Consider the following 14,292-nt stretch of genomic DNA (forward strand, 5'->3'; position numbering starts at 1 on the left):
TATTAATAGTAATAATTAACCTGTATATAGTAGTTCTTAGTAGTCCTCAGTGAGTATGAAAAATATTGATTAGCTAATAGTGAACTACCACATTAAACTGAGCGCTATTACTTCACTGATTCTTGAAATAAGGGAAATAATAATGCCCCCCATCAAAATGTTGCAATTTGCCTTAAAAACAATAAATTATTTCATTTAAAAAGGCTTTAAAAGTTGGATGTGAAAGACTTGTGTATGTTTAGACCCTTAGTTTTGTATATATTTATATTATTTCATAGTAATTTAATTTAAAAAAACGGCACTGTACTATGAAAGCCAATGCAAATGAACTCGTCCTCCGTAGAGGTAACAGTATCAAACTAAAAAAAAAAAAAAAAAAAAAAAAAAAAGCCCAGAATGCACAAATATGAATATGAGGTTAATTGGATGGCTTATTAAAATATCACAAAATACTTACAGTGAACATTGCATTATTTTTTACATTAACAACAGCCTTTCAAAATCTGTCATCAATTCACGTCAACTCCGTCAGATATTTTTCAAATTTGAAATAAATCAGACATATTTTGGTCAGCTTTAACCCTGAGGACCCCCTTTGACTTCTCTCTGTTGATGGATGCAGCAGTCCAACACATGGTCCCGTAAGTTTTACTTTTTTTTTAAATATTCAGCAAACAAGTTGAAATCCCTGTGGTCACAGCTTTTATGTGTCAACACTATCTTCAAAGTAGGGATGATTTAAATCAAGAATTTTGAAATAAAAGTTGGTATTTTGGTTTAGTGGCAGCTGGCAACTGAGGAAAATCCAAATGACTACCATTTACTAGACATGATTAAGTTGAAAAAACATGTTGTCAACTCTCTCAGATATTTTGTCTGACAGTGTTGACATGTAAGCTGACGGAGTGGAAGATGTCCTTTTGATACTGACGGGGACAGCTCTTCCCCTCCAAGCAAGCCGGACCAGAGAGCTCTGCCATAGCCCCTGATGTTATGGACTTCATAGAGCGTAGGCATGTTCAACACCTCTTGTCCAATGCCCAAGTCCCGCAGGTTAGACAAACTATTATATAAATATCTAATGCTTGGCTCTACACCGAAGGCAGTAATGACAGATAAAACTCTCTCTATATATTTACTTACTTGTTGAGAGAAATTGAAGCAAATCATAGAAATGACCTGCCTGAGGCCCTGTAGAGCAAAAGATGAATTACCTGTCTGAACCCCTGTGTTAAAGTAGAGCTGGAATTACAACAGACATTTCAGTCAATTCAGATTTACAGAAACACTGACATTATGAGTCTGATTGTTCACTTTTCATTTTTTCAGTGAGCCTTGGAAGGAGTCAGGAAATACATGAGGAGAATTCTGGATCCTGTTACACTTCAACATTTGTACACTATTAACACTATTACATAACTAATCTTAGTTAGTTCTCAGCCTAATGTGTCCTCTTGCAAATCAGTTGTTAGATTTACAGTTTAGTTCAAATATAGATGACCAATAGAGGACCTCCAGATACATTTGCTTTTTTATTTTGATACCTGGAACATTTTGACATTTTCATGTGTGCCTTAAAGATCCTGTCACCAGGTACTCTTTGTTTGAAGTTTGATACTCTCTCCCTTTGCCATGTCAAAACTTGGTAAATATCTTTAATCAGTTTGATTCTCGATTAGTTTGTCAATTGTGTGTCAACACCGTTAGTTGTGTGTCAATACCGTAAGATGGAGGTTTTTCATTTTTATAAACAATTTATGTTTCTTTTGTTCAATTGAGTTCATACATTAAAGGACAAATCCAGTGAAAAATGAACCTGGGCTTAATTAACACATGGTTACCGAGTCGATCGTTCCCTGCGATGCGTTTTCATGAAAATCGAATGTATAGAGTTTTATCTTTAAAAACAGATTAGCTCATAACACTAGTATATGGGGCACAGAGTAAGTAAAAATAAATCGCTAGTTAATACCACTAACAAGGCTCAAAATAGCCTCACACTAACACGGTAACATAATGAGGGTCCCTACATGCAAACCGAAGCATTGAGAACTTTGTAAGTGTACAGACAGTTTAATAAGAAGATACTTTATAAAGACAGTACATTACGGGTTTACATGCAGGATCCATCTTGGAAAAGCCACGAACGCCGTCGATAGGATAGCTGGTCGATAGGAATTACGTTTGTGAAATCTAACGTAGCACGGCGTTCGTGGCTCGATTAGTCGAGACTGTTTTCCAAGATGGATCCTGCATGTCAACGCGTAATGTACTGTCTTTATAAAGTATCTTCTTATTAAACTGTCTGTACACTTACAAAGTTCTCAATGCTTCGGTTTGCATGTAGGGACCCTCATTATGTTACCGTGTTAGTGTGAGGCTATTTTGAGCCTTGTTAGTGGTATTAACTAGCGATTTATTTTTACTTACTCTGTGCCCCATATACTAGTGTTATGAGCTAAAATGTTTTTAAAGATAAAACTCTTTACATTCGGTTTTCATGAAAACGCATCGCAGGGAACGATCGACTCTGTAACCATGTGTTAATTAACCCCAGGTTCATTTTTCACTGGATTTGTCCTTTAAAACACCAACTTATCTACATGCATCAGTGTCTTGTGTGCACAAAACCACTGATTGTATATATTAAAAATGAAAAAATTAGTAAACTAAATTAAGGTAATTTAAAGGGATACACAAAAGCAGATATTTTGAAGAAAGTCGGTAACCAAACGACTGATGGACCCCATTGACTTCCATAGTAGGAAAAAAAAATACTATGGATGTCAGTGGGGACCAGCAACTGTTTAATTACCAACCTTCTTTAAAATATCTTCTTTTGTGTTTAGCAGAAGAAAGGAAATCATACAGGTTTGGAACAACTTGAGGGAGAGTAAATGATGACATAATTTTCATTTTTGGGTGAACTATCTCTTTAAAATGGCTAATTCCAAAACAATGTAAAATAATATTAAAAGTGTATATAATGCAATTTATCAGTTAGCCTTGCTAAGGCACACCATTTCTACACACTTAAAGATTTTACAGTGTTGTTGAACTGATCAAACACACACACACACACACACACACACACAAAAACATATTTTCATGTGTCAGAGAGTTGACAAATGTCTAGTTACTAAGTGAGTAAATGTAAATTTTTATAAAAAGTGGTTAAATAAAAAACCCTGTTCCTTTTCATGGTATGATAGATGAGACCCGTGTTTATGAAGATATCCAATTCAAATTAATGTAGTATCGATTTTTTGTTTGTCACTTTTCAAAAGTACTTTTGTCCCTTATCTCAAGAATCAGTGACTTACTAATTCATTAATCAAAGTTTCTTGTTAGTAAATAGTAGTTACTAGAATGCTAATAGTGCATTACTCATTTGTTCCTGTGTAGTTATTCATTAATGAAGGAACAGTATTCTAAAGTGTTACCGTTTTTATACTATCAAAAGTACCTTTCAGATGAAATGATCAAACACAGGGTTCATTACAAAATGAACAGATTGAGGATAGTGTGGTTTTGAATAATGAAATAAAACAGTTGTGAACAATGTAAGGAGTGAAAATGTAGAAAACTACATTAGTAGTGGAGAAAATAGTGTTTAAAAATAAAATGTGAGGAAAATTGTGATGCAGAAGATGAGTGATGAAGATGAACTTCCTGAGGTTTCAGATATTGGGTCACAAGGGATGAAAAACATGAACTCTAGAAGAAATAAATGATTTGATTGAATAAATTAGTTTTGCACACTTGAATTACGAGACCGTAGACAAACGTGATGAGATGATGATTGAAACACAAACACGGCACATCTCTCACACACTTGCTGACTGTAACGTTTGATCAGGCACCAGTCCATCAGAGGGAGCCATCACCTGAATATTGAACTCTGTTACTTCCTGTTCCTCCCACATCATTTCCTGTCTTGTCATTTTCTGTCACCCTGTATTTAAGCCATGTGCTATCACTGCCTTATTGCGAAGTATTGCCAGTTCTCTGCCTTACTAAGCGTTCTACCATTCTCTATTGATGACTACCGTTATGACCATTGTTTTGCCTTTTGACTCATGCTTTTGGATTGCTGTTTTTTGGATTTGTCTGCCATTTGATTGTTTTACCTGTGCTTCGACCAAGGCCTGTGACCTGACTACGAGTTGTGACTATTGTTTGGATTTTATGCTCAGATCCTTTAATAAAGACCCGCTAATGGATTCCATACAGCCAACATCTTCCTTACACTGACAGAATATTCTTTAGGACACATTATAATATATACTATATCTGATTATCTGTAAGTGTGAACTTTTGAAATGTGGATGGATGGATGGATGGATGGATGGATGGAGGAAAATAGTTTGAAGTTAGTTCATAATAGATGGATGTTCTGGGTGTTTGCTAAAGTGTTGCAAGATGGTTGCTAGGATATGCTGGGTGGTTGCTAGGCTCTTGTTAAGCAGTTGCCGGGGTGTTGCTACAGTATATGGTTGCTAGGGTGTTCTGGCTGACCTTCCATAACATTCATACAGGTATTTCCACTTATGTTAATAAAAGAAACCCAAACATCATTTGCAAAACTGATCCAGTACTCAGTGCTTTGATATTTTGGTAGGCTATTTCTTTCTAATGTTAACAAATTCACAAGATTTTGTTGCTCTTTATACGATTGTACAATGTCCTACCTGCCTGTCAACATGTGTATTTTCATACCTCCGCGCACCTGCACGCGCAAACATCAGCCACCTTTTACAGTTACTCCTGAACCAAAACAGCGAGATTATTCTGCGTTCACGCCATAACTACTGTAATTTTGAAGAGATGGAAACCTGTGACGTTATACTCAGAGTGGTTCGTTTCAATGGCAAGACTATCAACGGCGAAATGAAACTGCAGCAGTCAAGTGGTACAGGTCAGAGCTCTTTAAGGTGTTTATGTTCATTATTAATGTGATGATATGTGCATTGATACATCAGGTAGTTTAACGTCGTCTCTCATCTTGTGACGCTTTGCAGACTCTGCTGTGTGAGTTCGTGTGTTTTGAAGGAGACGTGGCTTTGGAGACGCTCTGAAGGGAGGGTGGGATCTTATGCTTTCAAAGCTATACTTGCTATTGCTAGCTCTCTGATAATTGCCTTCACTACCTTTAATGGTCTGGTGGTAGATCTTTTGTTGACAAGGGTGTCATATCATATAGTTGTTGTTTTTTCCCATTAAAACCAAAGATGTTCATCAGTGATTGTTTGTCAAAAGCATGGACACGTAATTTGTTTTGAGATTTCACTGGAACGAATAGAGAGTCTGCGCCACGATGTTGAGCGACAGATTGAAGTGAAGTCTGTGTGAAGAGCACGAGCGCCAAGAAAACACTGTTGCCCTTCGCCACTGACAACAGCGGCAACAAACACTCAGCATGATTTAAAAACATTGGCGCGTCTGTGTTGCACGTCACCACGTAGGCTCACTATTGGCCACTAAAACACTTAAACACTACGTGAAAAGACTCGAGGCCCAGAGAGAAGGAAATTAAAAGTGGAATAAAGTCGTTATTTTGGGGGTTTTTTGCGCACAAAAAGTATTCTCGTCGCTTGATAAACTTAAGATTAAGCCACTGTAGTCACTTGGACTATATTAACGATCTCTTTAATAACTTTTCTGGGCCAGCAAGTTTCAATCCCTTAGAAGCCTACGGAGGAGTGAGACAGCGCTCAGATTTAATCAAAAAAATCTTAATTTGTGTTCCGAAGATGAACGAAGGTCTTACGGGGTTGGAACAACATGAGGGTGAGTAATTACTGACAGAATTTTCATTTTTGGGTGAACTAACCCTTTAAAATAAAACGAAACTCGCTTGTTATAATTACAAATGACTTGCTTCTAGCTTCTGACCTGCTCCTCAATACTAGTTTGACTTGATGTTATTCATCAAGTAAACATTGCTCTGTCATTCATGAGCTAGGGACTTGTAATTATGATATTTTCGACTCCACTTGAAGGACACATACAGTAAACACAGCAGTAAAGTGTGTGTGTGAATGAGGAAGCTGCTTTACAGACACGCCTATTTCACACACGTGAACAGCTCAGAACACACAGCTCCTCAGTTCAGAGAAACAGAAACTGAAGTATTGTTGAGCTGTTGTGTGTTTGTGTCTCTCTGTATTCATGCAGTAAAATGGCAGAAGCCAGAATTTCAGTGGATCAGGATGAGTTCACGTGTGCAGTGTGTCTGGATCTCCTGAAGGAACCAGTGGCTATTCCCTGTGGACACAGTTACTGTAAGATCTGTATTACAGACTGCTGGGATCAGGAGGATGAGAAGAGAGTCTACAGCTGCCCTCAGTGCAGACAGACCTTCAGTCCAAGACCTGCTTTAGCTAAAAACACCATTCTGGCTGAACTGGTGGAGAAACTGAAGAAGACTAAACTTCCTGCTGACTGTTACGCTGGAGCTGGAGACATGCAGTGTGACGTCTGTACTGGAAGAAAATACAAAGCCGTCAAGTCCTGTCTGGTGTGTCAGGAATCTTACTGTCAAACTCATTTAGACCGTCATGAGGAATTTCACTCTCGTAAACCACACAAAGTGATTGATGCCACTGGACGACTGCAGGACATGATCTGCCGTAAACATGATAAAGAGCTAGAAATGTTCTGTGTCACTGATCAAGAATGCATTTGTTTGCGGTGTAAAGAGTGTGAACATAAAACCCACAAAACTGTATCAACTGCAGCACAGAGGACAGAGACACAGGTATGAACTGAGAGGGATTGATCACGCAGAAATGAAAGTGTCTTCATTTACTCACTCATTTACTCATGTTGTCCCAAACCGGTTTGACTCACTTTCTTCTGTAGATTGTAAAGATGATATTTTGAAGAAATGTCTATTTTACTCTATACATTGAAAGTCAAAGAGGTTCAAAAGTTTCAAGTTAAAAAAGTTAAAAACGAAGTGTGATTAATTGTATTGACGTGCACTTGTAGTAAAAGTATATTTAAAAGATAAAACTGTACTGATAATATAATATTACTGAAATGAAAGGCCATTTAAGTGCACTTAAAGGGTCATGAAACCCCCCTCTTTCAGCTCAAGTCTAGCTCACAATGGCCCTGTCCCAAATGGCACACTTCATGTGCACTTTCGGTCTTGTGGACTTACAATGGCTGCCGCGTGCGCGTGTCCGTTAAGTCCGTGAGACCGTAGTGTGTCCCATTTCTCATTTTTAGATCTCAGAAGGGTGCTCGCGAGCGCCCCCATGTGGTCGATTTGCGCCCTTGATGCGCACTTTTGCAGAGCCCGCACTGATGCGGACTCCGCAGCAGACCTCTTCCCGACAGTCAAAGCGGCATTACGTTACGAAAGTGCGGACTCAGAGGAAGACCGCGAGTGCTTAGGGTTCCATTTGGGACAGGACCAATCTTTTTGAAAAATGCAACTTAACTGGGCGTTAGATGGCTGTGATAAGAAGGGAGGGGGAGTGGGTGTGGTATGGCACAGCAGGGGAGAGGGGAGGGAAAGGGAGGGGGAGGGGGAGGGGGAGGGAAAGGGAGGGGGAGGGGGAGGGAGAGGGGGAGGGAAAGGGAGGGGGAGGGGGAGGGGGAGGGGGAGGGAGAGGGGGAGGGGGAGGGGGACTGTCATGCCAGTGGCCCATGCATATCGATTGTCACTAAATATCAGTGGTAAAACGCGAGGAAATGCTAGATTTTTTTTTTAGCTGGCAAAGTTAAAGTCTAATGAAATACACGGACACCTTATTTTTGTCCTTTCAAAGGTAACTGAATGCCCTGCTACATATATTAGCCTACAGTAGGCCTAATCATAATTGTATTTAAAACATATAAATTGTTTCTATACACACTAGAAATGCATATATTTGAAAGTAATACATTTTCAGCTTAAAAAAAAACGTTCCGTACATATCCTAGATCTATGCGCCCCCTAAACCCACATAATAAAGATGGACAGTGACAGAAATTTTCACAAATTAAGCATACGTTCCATACACTTGAGGTATTATCGACATATCTAAATTTGAATAACGAGTGATTATTTAAAGGGGTCATATAATGTAATTTTTGTACAAGCTAATATGATTCTTTAGGGTCTAAATTAAAAGTTTGTAATATACTTTAATTAAAATTCTCATTAGTATTGTAAGAAAACACTAATTTTACCTGGTCAAAAACAGCTCTGTTTTCAGCACGCCGTTTGAGTGCATGTGTCTTTAAATGATAATGAGCTTTGTTTCGTTCAAACATTATGGACCATGGCAAGCAGACTTTGGATAAAAAAGGAGAACTAAAACGAGAATCAATACCAGCGCGGTGTTTTCGAGATGCCGAGAGCTCCCATAGACAGTAAGTTATATCCAGAGAGCTCCACGTCCGAGACTTCGACCGCTCCTACATGTACTTTATTAAACAGGTGAGCACATTTACATAAAACTAATCAATGTTATATAGTTCAACAATGATAAAATGTTATAATATGATCTGTATGTTATTCTAATGTTGATCTAGCTTACTGCTAGTCTCATACAGACAAACTAACACAGGCCTACATTTCAACACATTTAAATGCAGTTTAGTGTGATAGTGTAACGTTAGACCAAGTGAAACAGCGCTGCGTTACCTCACAAGTTTAATTTGTCTAAAACTGACCTGTGAGTTGTAATTCTGCTTTGCGTGTAGTTCGGTAGAATGAGATGTCATATTCCTTTTATGTGTAGGGACCCCTTAAAATATGCCTTAAAAATACGCCTTATTTTGAAAATTTCAGAGTATTAAAATATATACTTTTGATATTTTGTTTTTTGTTTATTTGATAATGTGATGTAACAAAATGTACCAACATTCTTTGTTTCTTTATCATTTGTACTGTTTTTCCTTTACTCAAATTAGGTGTTCTGTTGAACTGAAGTGTATTAATGTTGACCAATCAGCATTGAGATTGTTTAAAGTTTACGGACGCACGTTGCGTTAAGTTACGTTATAGAGACTGCACATGGCGAAGAAACGGCAGCACATGTCCTCGTGTTACTGAAAGTGAGCATCATTCTTGGAGACTTCATTACTTATAGTACAGGCCCAAAGTGACAGATAGGACTTTCATCTACTCGATTTTGTTTGTTTCAAGTGTTATTTTTTATTTTACTGTAGTATAATTTCAACCCATTCTGCCGTTGGGTTGCGTCATCTGCTTGGTGCATTAACTGTGAGATATTGAGACGGAGAAATTCGCATCAAGGACGGTAACTGAATCATCGGTGTCACAAGAAGCACTTCCAGACGACTCGTAATAGTGTCTGGGGGACGAGATTCATCGCGAGCTGCTTTGTCGTTGCGGTTGGACTGGACTTTCACCCCGCTCCGAGGCTGCGTGACTGCGTGAGTGTTATATTCGCGGCTCGTGCTGTAAGTGATCACTTTTCATTGCTTCGTCATTTCCCTGGATGGAATGTAAGCAGTGGCGGACTGGCACCAAAAAGAGGCCCTGGCAATTTTAGCAGAGAGGCCACATTTGTTTCCCTCTAAACCTCACTTATCGGGCTTATGCTACTCTGAATAATGCCTGAACTTTGTATCTTGAGCACTTCTTGCTGCTTTTTGTTTTTTTCCTCTTCTTGATGACCTGCTTAATCTAGTCCTACTTGGTAAGTCGCTTTGGATAAAAGCGTCTGCTAAATGACTAAATGTAAATGTAAATGTGGTTACAGTAGCAGGTTGCGCAATAATTTGCTTTTCTCTGCCACTCTGTCAATCACACCATGCATCTATCTCACAATAGAGAGATTACATACATTTAGGCTATTTGTCCTTCACAGGAAAAATAGAAATAAAAAGTCATTATTATTATTATTATTTAGTTCAGAGGCCTATTATTTTTCAGAGATAGGCCATGGTGTTTGTTTGTTTGCTTTTTACCTTGTTTTTTTTTGTGGCCGCCTGCAGCTCCGCTTAATTTATTATTATTTTATTCATATTTACATTTACATTTATGCATTTGGCAGACGCTTTTATCCAAAGCGACTTACATTGCATTCAACGTACACATTTTTACATTTTGTCAGTTCGTAAGTCTGTTGATTTGCGACGGCCTATTTTGCAGACACTCCGCTTTATTTATTTATTTACAGTGTTGGGGCTAGTTACTCAAAAAAGTAATATATTACATATTACATATTACTCTCAAAAATAGTAATGCCTTACTTTACTGTATTACTCCCTGGAGAAAGTAACTAGTTACTAGTTACATTTTTTTTCTTAATTACTCTATAATTGCCTGAGATGCATCAGATGGAGGGAGAACATACAAAGGAGGAGTGTTCTTTAGGGTCTTTATTACGCCAACAACAGACTGGCACTGTCTAGCACAAATAACTACAAACAACTGTACTTGTACTTGCCGTTGTTGACGCTTCCATTTTTCCCCATCTGTCCCAATAATATCTGTCTGCAGAGCCGCAGAGCCACAGTTTCACCCCAGCAGTTTCACCACATCAGTTTTACCAGCGCATGCGCAATTTCAGGTTGTAATTCAAGCCCTATAAATAGTCATTTATATGCAAAATTGTCTATAAAACACAACCGGTCTTCCGACCTTTTACTATATGCGCGAGGGAGAGAGAGCAATACAGCGCTCGTGTTGTTTGAAGGCGGTGAGAGAGAACGGGTTGCGCGCGCGCGTCCGGGGCGCTATATTTTCTTCCCCAGGATGGTAGGGGAAGACTCATGAATATTCATTAGGGAAGTCATCCCTGATTGGCCTTAACTGCCGCGTGTCGACCAATCGGTGATGGTAAATGATACCTCGTGCCAAACCCAGACCAATCACTGTTCCATGCTCTGTGTTGTGTGCATAGACTGTAAAAAAATAGGTTGTGTGCCTTGTGTGTGATGAAGGTGCTACTGGCAAATGTAACGCAAGTAACTAGCTCGGGAAAACTGTAATAATATTACCATTTTCAGACGAGTAATGCCTTACACTACCAGTTACTGAAAAAAGTAATATTATTGCAGTTATTACTTTGTAACGCGTTACACCCAACACTGTTTATTTAGCCTTTTTATATGGTTGTGATGAGCGCCGAGCGAGCCGCTGGCTGTGCTGCCGGTTGCGGGCGGCCAATCCGCCAAAAGGCGGCCGCATCTCCGCTTTATTTATTTATTTAGCCCTTTTTATATGGTTGTGCGCCACAAGTTGTGATGAGCGGCGAGCGAGCCGCTGGTGGTGCTGCCGCTTGCAGCCATTGCGCCAATAGGCGGCCGCTTCCTCGCTTTATTTAGCCTATTTATTTGTTTGTGATGCGGCCACAACAAGTGATGAGACCAGGCGGCCGCAGTGGCATTTGCCCACATTGCCCAATGGCCAGTCCGTCACTGAATGTAAGTGAAATCGTTTCGACAAATTCTCTGGATGTACTGAGTTTTACTCTAATTCATTTCCCTTGAAAGTGCACCAACGATTGGGCCCCAACGGCTAGCCAAAATAGTGTTTTTTTTCCATAAGAGGCTGTGACCAAACTAAATCTATTGTGTTGTTACGGAGTTAATTTTGTGTTAATTCTGTGAAGTGTGTAAATCGATTCAAAGGAGTAATTGTGAGTTTTCAATAATTATCTGGTGTATTTTATTTTTTACTTAAAATAAGAAGGGAGAGTGTATTGTTTTTTTGAGGGTGATAATTTAGAATTCTCAGAGAGATTGAGCATAGGCGGAGGGTATGTAAGGCTGGGGAAGGCTTAGCCTTCCCCTGGCCACGGACTTGAGACTAGCACAATTCGAGTGAAAAAAAAACAAACAATTCGAGTGAAAATTTCTCCCTCAAAAGCAGCCTGCCTGCTACTACTAGTTGCTTTTATAAAGAAAAGCTGCCCATAATTGCTGGTCTAGGATCAGTTTCCTCCACTCCAAAACCAAATGATAAGCGCGGCTGGCTCAGTCAACTGTGGTCTGTGGAAAACGTAAATTGCATGCCGTGCGCACGCGCAGAAATAATTCATTTATGCAGGATTTTTTTTTCGATAAACAATTTTTAAATAAATGAAAGCAATATAATTCATAAATTACAATGTTTTTATTAAATTGTGATCACTTTTCGTTCATTTTAAAAAATAGTTTATGACACCCATATCCGGCACTCGCCTAAAAACGCGGGTTTATGTGCTTTAGAAAAAAAAAGTGATTTAGGCTATTAGGCTAATTTTGAGCTGGCAGCCAATTTAGTTGACATAATGGACATACGAACATTTTTCAAGACAAAGACTTCAAGCTACAACGATCTAAACAACAGCCCTTGCCCATCCAATTCAAGTGTGCAAATATCGGACAAAAACTTAGAAGAAAGCTCGTCTTCACAGATATCAACAGATACAGCCGGTGAGTCTGGCTGCACCAGGCCTTGTGAACGGATCTTTGAGTGTGTTACCAATAAAAGCAGCAGCACACCAGTGGATTTGGGCACAAAGGAAACTGGACCATCACAACCCTACTTGCCCGAATACCCAAAAACATTGTTCGGTAAGCAGAACCGGTCATTTTCGTCCGATTACTATAAGACATATTCATTCATTGAATACAGCAAAGAGGCAGACGCGATTTTCTGCTTCCCATGTAGATTGTTTCAGTGCAGTTCTAGTGGTGCATACAGAGATCCTGCTTTTATTGCAAATGGAGTATGTGACTGGAAGAATATATTAGCAAAGTTACAGAAACACGCAGACGGAGCACCACATCGTCAGTGCAGTGAGCAGTGGCACTGCTTTGAGCAAACCAAAGCTACTGGTTCCATCGCTGCACAGTTAAGTGAATCTCACAGGACCTCAGTGCAGAGCAATAGGGAATATGCAGCATCCATTGTTGACATATTGCTCTATATAGGAAAACAAGGACTTGCACTGAGAGGGCACGATGAGAGAGAAACTTCTGCAAATCGTGGGAACTTTTTGGAGCTGTGTGACTGGTACGCCAGACGTGACGACGCTTTCTGCGCTCGATTAAAGGCCCCGTTCAATCTAACGAGCCCTGACACACAAAATGAAATTTTAGAAATTGCGTCTGGTTTAGTCAAAAACAAAATAATCCGCGGCATCGAAAACAATGTTTTTTTTTACTGTTCTAGTGGACGAAGCACGGAGTTTTAAAGAGGAACAAATGGCCGTGTGTGTGAGGTACACAGAGAAGCTGGAGATAAAGGAAAGATTTCTAGGATTTGTTGACTGTTCTGAAAGAGTTGATGCTACTGGAATTTATGGACACATAAAGCACTTTCTGGATGCGTGTGGAATCTACACTTTACCCATTGTTGCACAAAGTTATGACGGAGCGGCTGTCATGTCCGGTCACGTAAACGGAGTCCAGCAGAAACTCCGTCAAGACCATCCATCTGCGGTGTACATTCACTGTATGGCCCACAAGTTGAATTTGGTTTTGGTCGATGCATGCAAGGTAAATCGTACAGCAGCTACGTTTTTTCACATCCTCGAGAGTCTGTATGTGTTTTTCTCACAACCAGGCACACACCATGCATACCAGCAGCACCAAAAGGAGCTCGGGGTTAAAGGCGAACTGACAGCACTCAGCGACACGCGATGGGCGTGTCGATGGAAAAACATAGCAGCTGTCAAGACTTCAATAAGAGCCCTGCTCTCCACTCTTTCCGAGCTCTCTGTTCCCCCTTATCGTAGGTTTGTTGAGGCATCCGGTCTCTTAAGCCATCTCAAGAAGGCCACGTTCTGTGTGTGTCTTTTGGTGTTTTACCAGGTTTTCAGTATGATCCACGTTGCACACAAGGCACTACAAAAGAAAGACACGACATTATCTCAGGCCTCAAGTGTCATGGAATCTACAATAAACGGCCTTGAGAACATGAGGACCACTGAAAAGTGGGACGAATTATGGATGGAGATTAAAGCATTCTGTAATTCACTTGACATTTCAGTCTGTGAAGATGAACGCGATCTTACGCATAAGCGAACTGTGAAAAGAACTGCTACGTTGGATTCCTCTGTTGTCACAAGTTCCCTTGGACAAAGAGAATACCAAACAAACATCACACAAAGCATGAAAGAGAAATGGGCCCAACAGCTCTATTTTCCTGTTTTGGATACCCTGTTGGGTGAGTGTCAGTCCCGGTTTTCCACTCAGACAATGGGAATAGCAAAGAGTGTGGATGCTGTGCTAAAATGTGACCCAGAAGGCGCGCAGTTTCTTTTAAATAAATATGCGACCACCCTCTCTATCAACCCTAAATTGGCATGTACTGAGATGAATTTACTGAAACTG

At 39.7% G+C, this 14,292-nt stretch overlaps 2 protein-coding genes across 2 annotated transcripts in view; both read left to right on the forward strand.

Annotated features, from left to right (window-relative positions):
* Window positions 1–14,292, forward strand: part of LOC311086663 (tripartite motif-containing protein 16-like) — a 121,505-nt gene that overhangs the window by 23,053 nt on the left and 84,160 nt on the right. The gene's annotated exons all lie outside the window — the stretch shown is intronic.
* On the forward strand, window positions 6,127–6,840 carry LOC311086817 (E3 ubiquitin/ISG15 ligase TRIM25-like). The gene has a single exon (XM_084119944.1). The coding sequence runs from the start codon at window positions 6,182–6,184 to the stop codon at window positions 6,764–6,766; it is 585 nt and encodes a 194-aa protein (XP_083976070.1). The 5' UTR covers window positions 6,127–6,181; the 3' UTR covers window positions 6,767–6,840.

Source organism: Abramis brama (assembly GCF_963993115.1).
Source record: "Abramis brama genome assembly, chromosome: 1".
Taxonomy (NCBI): domain Eukaryota; kingdom Metazoa; phylum Chordata; class Actinopteri; order Cypriniformes; family Leuciscidae; genus Abramis; species Abramis brama.